At 36.8% G+C, this 17,933-nt stretch overlaps 2 protein-coding genes across 6 annotated transcripts in view; one reads left to right on the forward strand and one right to left on the reverse strand.

Annotated features, from left to right (window-relative positions):
* Positions 1-15,556, reverse strand: part of RAD21 (RAD21 cohesin complex component) — a 28,989-nt gene extending 13,433 nt beyond the window's left edge. Inside the window, exons 1-4 of one of the 5 annotated variants that reach the window (XM_009455794.4) lie at positions 15,264-15,556; positions 7,255-7,430; positions 3,780-3,909; positions 2,490-2,589 (exon numbers count right to left, since the gene is read on the reverse strand). In XM_009455794.4, coding sequence (XP_009454069.1) covers positions 2,490-2,589; positions 3,780-3,909; positions 7,255-7,398 — 374 coding nt within the window. In that variant the 5' untranslated portion in view covers positions 7,399-7,430; positions 15,264-15,556. 5 annotated transcript variants of the gene reach the window in all.
* Positions 14,957-17,256, forward strand: LOC129135621 (uncharacterized). Its single transcript, XM_054656476.2, has 2 exons — positions 14,957-15,635; positions 16,073-17,256. The coding sequence occupies exons 1-2, from the start codon at positions 14,957-14,959 to the stop codon at positions 16,255-16,257; spliced, it is 864 nt and encodes a 287-aa protein (XP_054512451.2). The 3' UTR covers positions 16,258-17,256.
* Positions 17,257-17,933: the final 677 nt, after the last annotated feature.

Raw genomic sequence — 17,933 nt, forward strand, 5'->3', positions numbered from 1 at the left:
GTTATGGTGATCTTGATTAGTGATCTTTAAAATTTTTTTCCTTATTTTTTAGTAGACATGGGGGGGCGGGATCTTACTATATTGCCCAGGCTAGTCTCAAACTCCTGGACTCAAGTGATTCTCCCACCTAAGCCTCCCAAAGCACTGGGATCATAGGTGTGAACCACTACACCTGGCCCAGTGATCTTTGATGCTACTATTTTAATTATTTTGGAGTGCCACAAAGGATGCCCAAATAATATGGGCAAACTTAATCAAGAAATGTTCTGTGTGTTCTGACTGCTCCTGCCCTCCCCCACCCCCGCAATGTTTCTCCCTCTTCTTGGGCCTCCCTGTTCCTTGAGACACAACTACATTGAACTAAGGCCAATTAATAACCCTACAATGGCTACTATTTGTTCAAGTAAAATGAAGAGTCACATGTATCTCACTTTAAATCAAAAGCTAGAAATGAATAAGCTTGGTGAAGAAGGCATGCCTAAGCTGATTTAGGCTAAAAGCTAGGCCTCTTGCACCAAACAGCCAAGTTTTGAATGCAAAGGAAAAGTTCTTGAAGGAAATGAAAAATGCTACTCTAGTGAACATGAATAAGAAAACAAAACGACCTTATTGTTCATATGGAGAAAGTTTCAGTGGTATAGACAGAAAGTTTGGAAGAAATTAACATTAACCCTGATGCATGACTTTGAGGGGTTCAAGACTTCAGTGGAGGCAGTAACTGCAGATATGGTGGAAAAAGCAAGAGAACTAGAATTAGAAGTGGAGCCTGAAGGTGTAACTAAATTGATGCAATCTTGGAATAAAACTTTAACAAATGAGGAGTTACTTCTTATGGATGAGCAAAGAAAGTGGTTTCTTGAGATGGAATCTACTCCTAGTGAAGATACTGTGAATATTGCTGAAACAACTACAAAGGGTTTAGAATATTCCATAAACTTGGTTGATAAAGCAGTGGTAGGGTTTCAGACGATTAGCTCTAATTTTGAAAGAAGTTCTACTGCGGGTAAAACGCTATCGGGTAGCATTGTACGCTACAAAGAAATCTCCCATGAAAGAGTCAATTGATGCAGCAAACTTCACTGTTGTCTTATTTTAAGAAATTGCCGCAGTTACCTCAAACTTCAGCAACCACCACCTGTATCAGTCAGCAGCCATCAACATGCAGGCAAATCCTCCACCAGCAAAAGAACTGCAACTTGCTGAAGGCTCAGATGATCACTAGCATTTTTTTTGCAGTATTTTTAAGATAAGCTCACTGCTTTTTTAAACATAATGCTATTACTGCACACTTAATAGACTACAGTACAGTGTGAACATAACTTTTATAGGCACCGTGAAACCCAAAAATTTGTGTAACTTGCTTTACTGCGGTGGAACCAAACCCACAGTATCTCCAAGGTATGTCTATACTAAGGAATAACTGATAATTTTTTTAAAGGTGTGATGGGTCATGGAGGCTTTAAAAATTCTTTACCTCTAAGAGAAAAATATCGAACTATTACAGATGAAGTAAGATTATTGTTACTTGATTTAAAATAATCTGGTGGGGGTTGTGAGGTAAGCTGGGGAAACATAGATGTAATAAGACTGGCAATATACTTGCAACTTAAAAAGCTGAATAACTGACATATAAGGTTCATAATCCTAATTTCTCCAGTTATTAGCTATGTTTAAAAATTTCCATAATAAAAAATTTTCAAATAAAATGTCAAAAAGAGAGAAAAAAGTAAAATAGCTAGATAGAGCCTAGAACTAATCAACACACATGCAGTAACAAAATAGGTCATAACTTACTCTAATTAGAAGCCACAGATCATTTCAAAAAGCAGAGAAACCTGTAATGGTGTAGAGTTTCTTGGTTGTCAGTTATGCTAATAAGTCACTTGGAAAGCTACAGTCACGTTCCAACATCATGGCATGATAGCTGGATCGTAAGGGCTTGAGAAAAGGGAAACATAACTACAGTACTCTGCTATAACAGCCATCTCTGTGTAACTCTCTCCTCTCAAATGTGTGTCATGACAATGACCCTTTGTTGCTCTTCATAAAAAGTTATCTCGTATGTTCATTTAAAACAAAAATAAAAACAAACCAGAACAGAATTATGGCTCTGAGTATAGCCTGGCCAAACCAGTAGCTGACTTTAATATATAACTCTGAAAAATATCATGAAGCAACAGTTTACATTCCCTGCTATCATTATATAACAAGCATATCTGACTGTTTCAGTTTACGTAAGCTTTGGCCTAAGTTTGTCAAAACTCTCACATCTTAGCTGTGTTAAAGCTGACATCCACATGATTTTCTTACAGAAGAACAACTTTCTAGGTTTTATGTTCCATATTTATATACTATCCTATATAAATATATATATGCATTTTAGCTACCTGTTAATGTAAAACATTCCAAGGAAAACTATACATTTGGAAGCTAATACTACTGCTTATTGTAGACCAAGTCAACAATTTTTTTTAAAAGAAGACACATACTCTAAGTCAGGCAGTGGCTGATCAAAGTCATGAAATTCTTCAGGTAAAGTAATGGCATTATAAGCTGCTTCCCGATTTTCCTCAGGCAGGTCAACCACACCTAGAAAAGAAATGCTAAGCTTAAATATCTAGCTACCCATAAATTATCTAGGGATCAGAGGGAGACAAGTAGGTATAATTTCCTAAGTTTATATTCTCATAGAAAGGTTGATAACATATGCAAAATACCTTGAAGCACAAGTACTTCTCTTTTTCCATGCTCATACATCGTATTCCTTGCTTTAGGAAAAAGTCAAAGCACTAATTATGCATTAAGCTCATAAATGGTTAAACGGACATATCAACAAATAACTAGTAATAGTTTCCTAATTAAACATGATATTTATGAGGGGGGAAAAAGAATGACTGCAAAAGAGTACCTTAAATGTTAAAAGGAGCTGGTTATTTTGGAGAAAGAATTACACAATTTTAATTTTCTTTATATTTTTCCTATATTTTTCAAGTTGTCTATAATAAATATGCCTTACTTTGAAAGACAAACAAAAAGCATGTTATTTAGATAAAATGTGCTTATTGGTCACATGTTAATTTAAGTATTGTAGTCTTTTTCTAAATATTTTACTTTTAAATAAAATCTTAGATCTCAGACATTTTACTGTTCACATATTGACATAAATTGAAGTACTAGAATGTATCCTCAGTAGAAACTGTTTAAGGCATTTCTTAATAAAATACACATTATTTTAATTAGAATAAAAATTTCATCAATGCTTTTAAAAATTATAGAAAGACATGTGAATTTAAATATTAATTATCTACTTAGATGGTGGTGTGGTTGGCAGACTCCAGTTTTATAACCAATCATTACCTAAAACAAAATAACAAAAAACTACAAAGAATATTTACTTAGGAAAAAAAGTTTAAAATCCTAAAATTGTCTTTTCTGAGCTATATTTTAAAAAATCATCACATAACAATTAGTTTCCAACATTTCAACCTCTTGATGACTCAGTCTATGTAAGCTGCTGAAAAAAGTATTAAAAAGGCAGCTCCAAAGGAAGAACAAAAGGGGGTGAGCTCCATTACTTCACAGGGAGAACAGACGCAAGTAGGTTTCCTCCCCTGAAGCACTGCCTCCCCAAGCCTTGCTCTATCTTTGAAGGGTTCCTCGTATTTCAATTATAACAAAGCACGTAGATTTAGAAAATGTGTTTAGCTACAGTAACACAAAAAACATGAGAAACTCCAAAGTAAACAACAACAACAAAAACCAAACAAGTTTAACATTACCTGGCCGAAAAGCCATCTTTATCTTAATGAATGCTTCATTACAGTCTGCAAGAAGGTATTTGGCTTTCCTGTGATAGATTCGAACTACTCCCAGTAAGAGATGTCCTGATGTCCGTAATGCCATTTTCACCTATGAATAAAACATTAATCATATTCCAAAACCTGCATTTCATGCCATTCATAGTCTTTTTTTTTTATCTTTTTCCTTTAAAGTTGCCTTATAATCACATACATTTCTCTGTCCTTACCTATAAATTCCCTGAATATCGAATATCCTGAAAAGACAGAGTGACTGGAAATTCACGAATTAACACAAACATGAAGGAAGCTAGGAAGCAAGCACTAAACCATTCCATGAATTGTGTCATTAGCACATTAGGGAGCACGTAACACTTTTGGTTGCCAATCCAGGGCCACTGTTTCTTGCTAAGTCGATTCTGATTTTGTTTGAGAAGCAAATGTCCCCCACATTGACAGATGTCTCATTCCTCTCTGCTAATACCTGTTCTTCAGTGGGCATGAAACACAGTTCAGCCAATTGAGTAACAGGTGAAGTATGCCAGAGAGTTTCTGAGAAAGATTTTCCCCCCAAAAGAACAATGCCTCTCTCTTCCTTCCCTCTCCTGCTTTGTGAATAGGTAGGGCTTGCTTGGTGCTTCATGCAGTCACCCTGTAAACCACAATGCTAAAGTATGAGGACAGGAAGCTAACACACTAAGGATGGAGAGTTCTTGGATGACATAATCAAGCTGCTGGACCAATCTCAGATCTCCCTGTTTCCAAAATTTTAGTTAATTAAGCCTGTTATTTCCCTTATTGTTTAAGCTACTTTTTAACTAAGTTTCCATTAATTGGAAAGCATACTGATTTAAAAAAAAAAGTTTGGAAAGCATACTAATTGATAAAGAACAATAGTATCCATAGCTTTTTTTCACCAGAAAATATACTCCCAACCTTTTTTCAAGGCAGATCTTGATCAACATTAATATGGGATACAGTATGTGGAAAAGCAGTAGTTGATAAAACAATGAGATAAGACTCCATCTAAACACAAGTATTCAAAATTCCTCTAGCCATAAGGAAAATTTACTGAAAGAACAAGGCAATATGAACTCAAACATCCCCAGATACTTTCCCAAACCACGCCATAAAACACAACAAGTTCTAAGGTAACAAAAAAAGCTTTTAAACATTTGCTTAATGTTTAAATTATGATTAGTATATTGTTATTTGTAAAAGAAAATGTTGTATTTTAAATTTTATGTGTATTTTCTACAGCACTCTAAGACCCTACTTATGACTCTCAGGTTCTGTATTTATGAGCATTTTATGTGACTTATAGCATAAATGATGATGTCTATGGCCATACATTTTTAGACATCCAAAATTATACCAAATTTGTGATCAAATTCAGAATTTATCAGACAATGAATCCCTAATTTTAAAAAAATTCAAAGTAAAATGTTGCTCCTAATGGAAAAACAGAAATCTATTTTTATGTGGTGTTATAAAATTTAAAATTAATATTGACTGAACCTTCACCTAAGAACAAAGGAGGGAAAAAAAACCTCTGCTATTACCTTACCTAGAACTAGCAACTTTCAAAAAGTGGTGTTTGCGCAAAAGCTTTCTTTCTGGATTAGTCTGGTTCAGAGTTTAGCCTAGGAGTAGGTAAAATGAGGTATGGCATATGTTTTTGAGCTAGTGTGTGTTAAAGTGTAAACATAAATATAATAAAGATTCCAGGCTACATATTCTGGGAAAGCTCTGCAAATAGGGCCAGTGGTTCTTCCAATGGGGGAGTGGAAGAGAGAAGAGAAAAAGTATGCAAGCTTGCAGTTGCAAATGAGTCATGTGTGACACTTATGCTCAACAACTAAACTGACATTTTCACAACAAGAACTGCACACCAAAGCAAACATTAGAAATTTCAGGCCAGTTCACTCTGTGGAAATATCTTTACATCCTGTTACCAAATAGATAAAAGCTCAGTTAGAAATGGTTTAAAAAATTTGAAGAGAAATCACTTTCTCTCATAAACACATTACAATCTTTTACATTATTCCTGAACTGTCTGCTTTCCTTTGTGGCTGTTCGTGTATATGTTCAATTATCAGATTGTCTCATACTCGTTTGTAGTGTCCCTAAAGTGGCACAAAGTACTCGGTACATATCATGAAAAAAATCTGTTATCCTTTTAAGCCACTCAATATTTGCTTACGGATGTTAAAGATTAGCCACACATATACTTTCCAGAAAGGAGTACGATTTCAACGTTTTCCATTAACTTATCCCAGTAAGCATACCTATAAAAAAAAATTGAAAATACCAATGTTCTCATACAATTTGACCAGCAGTGCAAACTGGTATGATCTCACCAGAACAAACTGTTAGTGCATATCACAAATCTCAAAAACATGTCCATCACTTGGCCTATCAATTATAATCCTAAAAATAAATCTTAAGAGAAGCACTTAAGGGCGTGAACAAACATTTAACAAGAAATGTTTACTAAATGGCTAGTCTTTAAAAAGAAAATAAAACAACCTGTAATCCTACCACCTACAGAAATCTGTAATAATCTTTTGGTATGCCTTCTAGGCTTTCCTGTGTACATGTACACAAGTTTTCTTTGTGTATATACATAAAAACTAACACAATGATTGTTAGAAGGCTGCATCCAGGAAATAGAGCAAAACTTACGAAAAGGCACAGATTTCTTATAAACACCCCCTTCCTCACACACAGATAATCCTCCCCACAATTGACACCTCCCATCGGTGTTTCATTTATTAAAATCGATAAACATATTAACACATCATTACCAAAAGTCCTTAGTTTACATCAGGGTTCACACGTGGTGTTATACATTTTATTAGTTTGTACAAATGTAAATGGCATTTAACTATTATACTACCATGCAGAACAGTTTTACTGCTCTAAAAAGAATAGTCTGTGCTCTGCCTACTCAACCCTCCATTCTCTCCCCAACCTACCATCTTTTTACTGTCTCATTTGTATAGTTTTGGCTTTTCCAGAGTGTCCTATAGCTGCAATCATATAATATGTAGCCTTTTTAGATTGGCTTATTATACTAAGTAATATGCATTTACAGCACTTCCACGTCGGTTTTTTTTTTTTTTTTTTTTTTTTGAGACGGTCTCAAATAAAAGCTCCTCTGAGGAACAGATCAGAAACAATATTTGGGCACTGCCCTGACTGATGCTTATTTGCCATTAAAAATAGGCAAATCAAAATATATGCACTTAGAGTTTTTTTTAAAGAAAAAGAGAATCATACTGTAATCATATCAAGTCTATCTAGAGGTGATAAGGACTTCACATAATAAAGAAACATTTCTAAGGATTTTCCTTGCGCTCCAATGCCCCTACCTAAAAAAACTGTTTTAGAAGTTCTATTACACATATCAATAAACAATCAACAAAGTGAATAAAAATGTCAACATCAAACATACCTTTGGTGAGATGATACTCTCCACGCTGCTCTCTAAATTACACTCGAACACATGGGCTTTGGTTAGCTTCTTATCCCAATGGGCCGCTAGCCAAATTTTGGCCAGAGGCCCTCTTTTACTGAGAACAAAATGTGCGTAGAACATTGTTCTGGCTGGCTATGAAAACAGAAGAAAACCTAAGAGGGGAAAAAAAAGTTAATGTAAATATCATCTGACAATTTAAATACTTATCAAGACATAAGAAATTTAAAATTTTTCTTCTCTCTTTAATATGAAAACTATAAAATGCTTGAGTAAATGTTTAATATGTATTTTAAAAACAACAGATTTAAAACAAATCTATTGTTCTAATTTTGAGAGGAAAAAAAATAGACCCCAAAATACTAAGAGCTGAAAGTAAAAGGGACAAGAGTCAAATTGCTTTCATGCCTTGTTTCATTTCTGTCTTGATTGACAGTGGAAATAGTCTGTTTACTGGCCAAAAGCTAGAGAATATATTTTTCATGGCAAGAAAAGAAAATCTATGAAGAAAGATACTCAGGCACAGATAAAAATCTGTGGAAATTTCCATTTTTAGAATGCCATTAAAAATCGCGATTCTGGGATAAATTATCTGTAAAATTGCTACTACATGAAAAGTACTGTACTAAGCATTTCATATTCCACCAAGCAAAGCTAAGCAGATAGGCTGGCCCCATTTTACAGGTGGGTAGTTTAGAAAAACGAAGTTCAAAAAAGGTAAAGAATTATATACAGTTTTCTTAACTTAAGAACTTACAAAGCATTTATCTACTTATAATTTAAATATTAAATCAGGGACAACGGTACAGCAGATTTATCTTATGACTGAAAGTCTTGGAATCACAAATATGTTACTGACATTCTACTTTCCTTCAGCACTCTAATGTATTAAGAAAGGCCGCTTGAAAACCCCAGTTCAGAAGAGTACATTAACTGCAGGATATTTCCTTTATATCATTTAATTTCCCTCTTTCACGGATTTAAAAGAAATCTACTTCAGAGAATGAATTTCCAGATTTAAAACAAATCTATTGTTCTGATTTTTTTCTAAAATGTCCACGACTAGAAAATGATATATGCCTTGCTTTACAGAAATAAAATCAAGTGCATGTACAATACATAAAAAGCACTTTAAAATTTTAATTTGAAATAGAGTCACAGGGAGTCATACAGATAGCAGGTCCCATGTACTTTTTTAAACCTAGTTTCTCCCAATGGTGACATCTTAAATAACTACAATATAGTACCAAAACCAGGGCACTGACATTGACTCAATGCGTCTACAGACTTTTATACCATTTTGTCACATATGCAGATTTGTATAATCACCACTGCAAAAAGATACACAGCTATTCCATCACTACAAAACTCATCACATTCATCCCTCTCTCTCTGCCATTTCTAAGTCTTGACAAACACCACCTGTTCTACATTTCTAATTTTGTCACTTTTTTTCTTTTAAGAGATGGGGTCTCATTCTGTCTCCCAGGCTGGAGTGCAGTGATGTGATCACAGCTCACTGCAGCCTTGAACTCCTAGGCTCAAGCAATCCTCCTCCCTCAGCCTCTCAAGTAGTTGGAACTACAGGCATTGAGTCACCACACTGGACTTAATTTTGTTGTTTTGAGAAAATTATATAAATGAATCATATAGTATGTGACTTCTTGAAATGGCTTTTTGGATCTAGCACAATGCTTCTGTGATCCAAGTTGTTACGTTCATCAATAGTATATTCCCTTTTACTGTTGGACAGCATTCCGTGAGATTCATATACCACCATATGCTTGGACATTTACCTATTGAAGGACATTTAGTTGTTTCCAGTTTTTGGCTATTACAAATAAACCTGCTATAAATATTCATGTACAGACTTTTGGTGAACATTAAGTTTTCATTTCTCTAGGACAACTGTCCCGAAGTGTGACTGCTGACAAGTATTGTTAAGTATATGTTTAGTTTTTAAAGAAACTTTAATACAATTATCAAAATGAGTGAGTTTTTTATATTTATAGGCAAGATTATCAAATTTATATAGAAAAGCAAATAAACTAAAAAAGCTAAAACTATTTTGAAAAATAGTGAGAAAAATTAGTCTATTTGATTTCAAGACTTACTATATAGCTATAATACTCAAGATTGGTATTAGCAGAGGAAACACAGTCAATGCAACAGAACTGAGAACCCAGAAATAGCCCGCACAACTAAGTTCAACTAATTTTTTTTTTTTAAAAGATGCAAAAGCTATCTAATGGAGAAATGATAGATTTTTCAACAAATGGTGCTGGAGTGATTAAATACAATCTGAAGACCAGAAAACATGCACGCACACACGCACACACCCCCCACAAAACAAAAAAGGCAAGGAAAAAACCCTCCACCTAAATCTCACACGTTATATAAAAATTTAAAATAGACAAAACTTTTAAAAAATGGCAGACGGGAACCTTCAGTACCTAAAGCTTGGTAAAAATTTTGACACATCAAAAACACAACCCATGAAGGAAAAGTTCTTGCTCAATAAACTCGCCTTTATCAAATTAAACTTCTGCTCTATGAAAGAAATGCAAAGACAAGCTATAGACTGGGGAAAAAATATAAACCACACATCTGACTAGAACTCAGATATAGAATATGTAAAGAATTCTCAAAACTTCAGGGGTAAGAAGAAAAAAAAACTCCAATTAGAAAGTAAGCAAAAGAGGCCAGGCAGGCTGGCTCATGCCTGTAAACCCAGCACTTTGGCAGGCCGAGACAGGCAGATCACTTGAGGCCAGAAGTTCAAGACCAGTCAGGACAATTTGGCAAAACCCTGTCTCTACTAAAAAACACAGAAACTGCTACGTGTGGTGGCATGTGCCCGTAATCCCAGCTACTCAGGTGGCTGAGGCAGGAGGATTGCTTGAACCCAGGCTGTGGAGGTTGCAGCGAGCTGAGACCGCGACACTGCATTCTAGCCTGGGTGACACAGCAAGACTCTGTATAAAAAGAAAAAAAAAAGTGAGCCAAAGAAGAGAAATTTCACAGAAGAGGTTTACTGATGACAAATAAGAACATGAAATGTTCAATTATCCTAGGCATTTGAGAAATACAAATTAAGGCCAAAAACATTATCACCACACACTTAATATAAGAGCTAAATTAAAAAATAGTGGCAACATCAAATGCTGCTGGATCTCTTACACTGCAGGTGGGACTAAAATCTCTTGAATTAGCTTTTCTCTAAAAGATACAGAGTAATTATTTTTCATTTTTTTCACAGTCTGTACATCTTAAAGAATTTTGCTTACTGTACTTTCAAATAAAAATGTGCCAATTCTTTCCCATGATGTAGAGAAAATATATTTTAGTTAAGCGTATCACAAGCAACAGATTTCTTACATGTCAAAAATATTTGGGAGGGTGGGGGGCTGTGGTGCAAGACTACTGCAGTCAGGTTTGCTTCATCTCCATTTCCATCACTTAACAGTAAAGAGTCTTGAAATTCTCATTCTCTGAATCTAATGTTCCCAAAGGATTATTAATTCATACTAAAAAAACTTTTTCTCAAAAGAAAAAAAACCAGGCTTTGTCAACTGTCTAATGTTGTAAACTCTTCCTCCCAAATTTGGAGTTAAGGAAGGAAGAAATTGGCTAGCGGTGGTGGCTCACGCCTGCCATCCCAGCCCTTTGGGAGGCCAAGGTAAGAGGAATGCTTGAGGGCAAGAGTTCCAGACCACCCTGGTCAATATAGCAAGACCCTGTGTTTATTTTTCTAAAAAAAGAAATTAAAGAATGAAGAAATACTATATTCTATACTAAGAACTCAGACAAAATATTCTTAAGGTACGAGCATTAAATAACACCTCAAAGGTGCTTTATTTGCCATTTGTTATTTTATAGATTAAAACATGCTTCCCATATCGGAAGAGAGCCTCCTATGTTTCAAATCAGTGCCTACACTTCAAGCCTTAAAATGTTATCACAAAACTTAAGCTGCTCCTACTATGTTATAAATAAAATCTAGAGAACTTTACAGAAATCCAACATAGCAGCATGTTCTGAGAAATATAATCGCTGTTGTACAGGACAAGCCCCAAGTTCCACTATGGAAGCAAGCAACTGTATCCTAAACAAAAAACTCCTTAATATTAAGCTTCTAGAATACTATCTGTCGCATGACAATTACTAAATATGTGCTTAATGAATAAGTAAATAAGATCCACCAAGTGATCTCATAATTGGCATATGTAAAAAATTTTAGACGTTTTAAAAATTAAAACTACTGGCATTTTTCAACAGGTGTCAGTAGCTCTTGGCCAGCACTTCAGCTGCTGGTCAGAGCACCGTGCCTAAAATATCCCAGCTATGCAGAGGCAGAGATTCCTAAACAGAAGCCTGTTTGGCATAGGATGGGGCTAAGGAAGGCAGAGTGATGCTAAAATTAATGTGGGAAACAATTAGCAAGAGGAAATCACTCTAATAACTAAAGGAAGCCAGAGGAGCAGTGGTGGATCGACTCCTGGTGTATATCTGAATAAGGAGAAAGTGTAATTATAATTGCCTTTTAAGCCAATTTTTTTTTCCTTGATAATACCAAACTTTATCCAATCTTTAAAAAAGTCGATTAATCTGTTTAGGTTTTGAAGATTCTATACTCTGCTAAATCCTTTATGAAAACCCTGTGCAGAAAATCTGCATTTGATACCACAGCACAACTTAGCATTTCATGATTTGAGAATCATTTTTTTCTAAAGCGGCAAGCAGTTTTTTTCAATTGATCCTAAAAAATAAAAGTCTGATGTGAAACAGCAGAAAGATTGCTATTTTAGAACATATTCAAGAATACAAAAAATGGCAATTTAAGACTGTTTCAAAGAATCAAACTGAGGCTCATGCTTCTAGGATAGTATCAGTCATTACCAATATTTCACTCATTAGAAAGCATGGCAGGACTGTGGTTGTGTAAATTGGTACTGTCCTCTCTGAAGGACAATATGACAACATTTTATAAAAATTTCACTTACACTTTCTAGCCAGAAATTGCACTTTCAGTAATCAATACCAAAGATATGCTTGGAGATGCATATTACTAAAGACAAAACCAAAAAACCAAACACGAAAAAATCCTAAGAAAACTTACTAAGCACTACGTGTTTTATGTATCCAACCTCTTCATGACTGTCCTACAGAAGTAAATTACTGGCCCATTTTAGAGATGGAGAAAACAGATGAAGATAAGTAAATGTCACTAGTATTTAATGGAAGTGGAACTTGAACTTCAGAATCCACACTTCTAACTACAACACTATGCTGCCTTGCCAGAGCAGAACAGAACATTCGAAATAACCTACTTGGCCATCAATAAGTGATATGAAAAATTAATAAACCCAAACAACGGAATATAGTCGGTCCTCCTTATCCATGGCTTCTTGCATCCATGGACTAAACCAACCCAGGATCAAAAATTGTTGGAGGAGGGAGACAAAAAAACACAATAATAAAAAACACTATTAATAAAAAACTATAACAACTATATTAACTATTAACATAGCATTTACATTGTAATATCATAAATGGAGATGATTTGAAGTATATGGGATGTTAGTAGGTTATATGCAAATACTACAATATTTCATATAAGCGACTTGAGCATTCGTGGTTTTGGTCCTGGAACCAATTCCCCTTTAATATCAAGGGACAATTGTACAGTACAACTTTAAACAAGAATACAACATTTGTACTAACATGGAAAATCTCCAGGTTAAGTGCAAAAAAGTTGGAGTTTTAAAAAAGAATGCTCTTTCTCTATATATTTACGAGTTCTTGAATAAGCTTAAAATACCTGTGGCGTACACATGAAACTGGTGATACTGGTTACCTCTGGAAAGTAGGTATGCAGGGCAAGTGAGGCCTACCTTTTTGTACTGTTTGATATATATATATATACATACACACACACACACATATATTTTAACCCGGGACATACATGTACACCACCTATTCAAAGTAAAAACTACTATCTCAGAAGCAAAGACATAATCCTGCTATTGTCATTAACTAGCAGTTAAGCTGCCTAACCTTTATGCGGTTCAGTTTCCCTACTATGAAAACCTGAAAGGTTGAAATCTGGTGGTTTACCTAACCTTTGAAAACATCAATACCTAACTCAGATCAGAACGGAGCTACCTCTTCAGGGGAGTGGGGGGAAGGATCTCCGAAGATATTTCTAACCCTGCACACTAGAAATCTCCTCTGTTTTGGTTCTAACATCCTTTGACCAAGAGTTTTACAATCAGACAGTCGTAGGTTCAAATTCAGCTCCCTCTTTGCTCAGTTGTTTTGTAACGGTGAATAAGTTACTTCTCAACTATAAAGTGGGATAATATTCACCAAAAAAGATTATGAAAATTAAATACAAGGGCACACCTAACATAGTGCCACTGCTGATGCGAAGAGTAACTCTGAAGACAATCTTGCAGCAAAACATTAACCAGCCAGTATAATCATGCCTAACAACTCTGGTTTGACATTTAAACTAAAAACACAACCTTATTTCTCAAGAATTAGAAAATTTCCATTCTGTACCAAACTGTAAAAGAGTTTCTTATAATTTGTATGTTTCACAAAATAATTCACCAGAAATTCTTTCGTAATTCTGACTTGTGTATAAAAAAAGGACTATGTCTATTAGTTATGCACTGCTGTCACCTCAACTATACAAACTAACTTATTTGAAGATCAGATATGGCGTATGTCTTCATCAATGCCTTTCCAAAAATAATTAGTTGCCTCCGACATTAACAAAGGTATTTAATGACTTCACGATTTGAGAAACCTTCTCCTGCCTGTCTCCAAAATTCTACAGACTCGCACAGCCCGCTGGCATTTACACCCAATTTAAGAAAATAGAAATTTTTGCCTGAAAACCAATTACTCTTCTAACCAGTATAATGACAACAAAGATTAACTTTCCCTTGCAAAAAGAAGCCGATAAACACAAGCCTTTCCCAGAAACTCTTCACACAAACGCTGTTTTTTTTTTTTTCACGCTGAAGACACTAACAAATCAGAGTGACCAAGTAAATCCCCCAGGGTTTCCCTCTTACAAATTTGAAGAAGGCCGCTAAGTCTGGCAGCACAACCCGACAGTGTCACCCCACACTATCAGAGCGGATCATTCGCAAAAAGCCTTTTTCAGCGACGAAAAGGGCATCAAGCATTTATCAAAAACACACACCTCCCCCAGAGCGTCTCTACAACACCCGATATCCTTAATCACTTTAAAGAATGATCAGAAAAGTTCAGGGGAAAACCAATTATGCAAATATCCTTGGAAAAAGAAGCAACTTCCCTCCGTCTCTTTTTCCACGCGTCTGTGAAATATTTAGCATTCCCAACGTAAAAATTATCCTTTTAAAACAGGAGGGCAGCAGCAGTCACTGGCCGACGGGCACCCGCCGACCCCCCGCCCCACCCCGCCCAGCCCCACCAGGTCCGCACTTTCTTGAGCCCCGCACCCGAGTTCGGCAGAAGGCTGCTGCTCCCGGGGCTGGCACCGCGGACGCCGGGCCCGCCACCGCCTCCTCCCAGACAGCCATTTTTACCCGCGGAGTAGGCGGCCCGGTCCCCAGAGCGGGCTCGTTCAAACCTCCTCCCCTCCCTCCACAGCCCAGGGTTTCCCCGGCCTCCTGGGGGACGTGAGATGGACCTGCAGGGTAACAGCCTTTGTAGATCTCAGAATGGATCAGAATCATTTGTTACCGAACAAGCGATGATGCGGGCCCAAGCTGCATGGGTCCGGGCCGAGGGCGGGCCCGGGGCGAAGGGGGCTGGGCGGGTGGCGCCGCCGCTTGGGCGCCGGGAGGGTGGCAGCACGCGTGGGCGCGGCGAGGGCTGCCTTCTCCCTCGCCCTCCCGCCCCCAGGAGTCCGGCTCCCCGACGGCAGAGCGGCGGGGAAAGGGTGGGGGGAGGGAGCTGGAGGAAAAGAAGGGGTCGGCCGAGTCTCTTACCTTGCTCTCCGCTGGGAGTTGGGCGGGCTGGGTGGCCCGGGGAGGGGAAAAGGGTCGGGGGAGGGGGCGGGGAAAGGGGGGAGCCCTTGCGAGGTGTAGCTTCCGAGCAGCTCCCGCCGCCGCCACAGCCGGCGCCTCCTTTCCGATTCACTCAAACAAACAAGATGGCTGCCGTTACGCCGCGGCTCTTCCTGCCGCCCAAATCCTCGGTTCAAATCGGCAGGATGTTTACGGTCAAAATGGTACCTGTGCGCCTGCGCAGCCAGCCCAAGCCCCCCGCCCCCAGAAGGAGCGGCGCAGGCGCAATGACTATTTCCTTTTCTTTGGAACCCGCCCTCTGTTTGTGGAGTCCGCAACTGAGCAAGCGCAAAGGTGATTCTCTTGCGAGAGGGTCTTTGAGAGTTGCGGTGTTAGCCAATAGCGTAAGATAGCGCACGCGCAGTGCTTCCCAGTGCGGTGAATATTTGCGTTTAGCTTTATTCTTGTGCTTGTTTTAAAGAAAAAAGCTGTCGTGGTGCAATTTTGTGTGCCCCCACCAAAAAATTCATTTTATGGCTCTGTAGGGATGAAAGTAACATAAAAACCTCAAACTAACTCCATAAAATATAGAGGTTCATTTATTCAGTCAACCTATATTATAGAGGGTCTTCTGTTTGCTACGCGTTGGGCTCTGGATATAATGATTAATATAACAGAGATAATAACTGCCTTTTGGAAATTTTCAGTATTGTTTGGGAGGAATCTTAAAATTTCTTATCTTAAAAGACTTACTTGTACCACGAAGAAATTTACTTTTGTTTTTATTGTAGAGATCTTTCCAGTGATGAAAGAAATTGAAGAGGACACACAAAAATGGAAATATATTCCATGTTCATGGATTGGAAGAATCAATATTGTTAAAATTTCCATACTACCCAGAGCAATCTACAGAGTCAATGTAATCCCTATCAAAATATCAATGACATTCTTCACAGAAAGAGGAAAAAAATCCTAAAATTTATATGGAACCACAATAAGACCAAGAATAGCCAAAGCAATCCTGAGCAAAAGAATAAAGCTGGAGGCATCACATTACCTGACTTCAAATTATACTACAAAGTGATAGTAAACAAAACAGCATGGTGCTGGCATAAAAACAGACACATAGACTAACGGAACAGAATAGAGGACCTATAAATAAATCAATACATATACAGTCAACTAATTTCTGACAAAGCTGCCAAGAACATACGTTGGGAAAAGGATGGTCTCTTCCAAAAATTGTTCTGGAAAAACTAGATAACTATATGTAGAAGAATGAAACAGATCACTATCTTTTGCCATATTAAAAAAATCAAAACAAAATGGCTTGAAGACTGGAATCTAAGATTTGAAACTATTGAAACTACTAGAAGAAAACGTTAGGGAAATGCTCCAGAACCAAATATTTCTTAGTAAGACCTTAAAAGCATAGGCAAGCAAAGCAAAAATGGACAAATGGGATCATGCCAAGCTAAGAACCTTCTGCAAAGCAAACAACAAAGTGAAGAGACAACCCATCAAGTGGGGGAAAATACTTGCAAACTACTCATCTATCACAGAATTAATAGCCATAATATATAAGGAGTTCAAACAATATAATAGGAAAATAATCCAATTAAAATTGAGCAAAAGACCTGAATGGATATTTCTCAAAAAAGACATACAAATGGCCAACAGGTATATGAAAAAATGCTTAACATCACTAATCATCAGAGAAATGCAAATCAAAACTAGGATGAGGTATAATCTCATCCCAGTTGAAATGGCTTTTATCCAAAATACAGGCAATAATGAATGCTGATAAAGATGTGGAGAAAGAGGAACACTCGTACACTGTTGGTAGGAATGTATGTTAGTACAGCACTGTGAAGAACAGTATAGAGATTCCTTAAAAACCTAAATATAGAGCCACCATATGAGCCAGCAATCCCACTCCTGAGTAAATACCAAAAAAAAAAAAAAAAAAAAAAAAGGAAATCAGTACATCAGAGTGGTATCTGCCCTCTCACGTTTATTGCAGCAAGATTCACAATTGTCAAGATATGGAATCAACGTAAGTGTCCATCAGTGGATAGATGGGTAAAGAAAATGTGGTACACATACACAAGATAATATTTTTCAGCCATAAAAAAGAAAAAAAAGTCCTTTCATTTGCTGCAACATGGATAGAACTGGAAGACATTAAGTGAAATAAACCAGGCACAGAAAGACATTAGTGTGAATGTTCACACTAATATGTGGGAGCTTAAAAAAAAAAAAGAACTCATTGAGATAGAAGGTAGAATGATGGTTACCAGAGCCTGGGAAAGGTAGTGGGGAGGGGGCAGATGAGTACAAAATCTGCCCCCTCAGATTTGGTACAAAAATACAATTAGAAAGAAGGAATAAAGTCTAGTGTTTGGTAGCACAATAGGGAAACTATAGTTAATAACTTACTATATATTTCAAAATAACTAAAAGAGTGGAATTGGAATGTTTCTAACACAAAGAAATGATAAATACTTGAGGTGATGGATACCCCAATTACCATGGTTTGTTACACATTGTATGCTTGTATTGAAATGTCAGACGTACCTTATAATTGTGTACAACTATTATGAATCCATAATAATAAAAACGTATTTTAAAAAGAAATTTTGTGTCCAGTTT

Source organism: Pan troglodytes, chromosome 7 (assembly GCF_028858775.2).
Source record: "Pan troglodytes isolate AG18354 chromosome 7, NHGRI_mPanTro3-v2.0_pri, whole genome shotgun sequence".
NCBI lineage: Eukaryota > Metazoa > Chordata > Mammalia > Primates > Hominidae > Pan > Pan troglodytes.

Excerpts from the sequence above, each read along its gene's own strand:
- LOC129135621 (XM_054656476.2), top strand. The coding sequence starts at position 14,957 with ATGGACCTGCAGGGTAACAGCCTTTGTAGATCTCAGAATGGATCAGAA. Across the intron at positions 15,636-16,072 it reads GCAACTGAGCAAGCGCAAAG|AGATCTTTCCAGTGATGAAA; the intron begins GTGATTCTCTTG and ends TTTTTATTGTAG.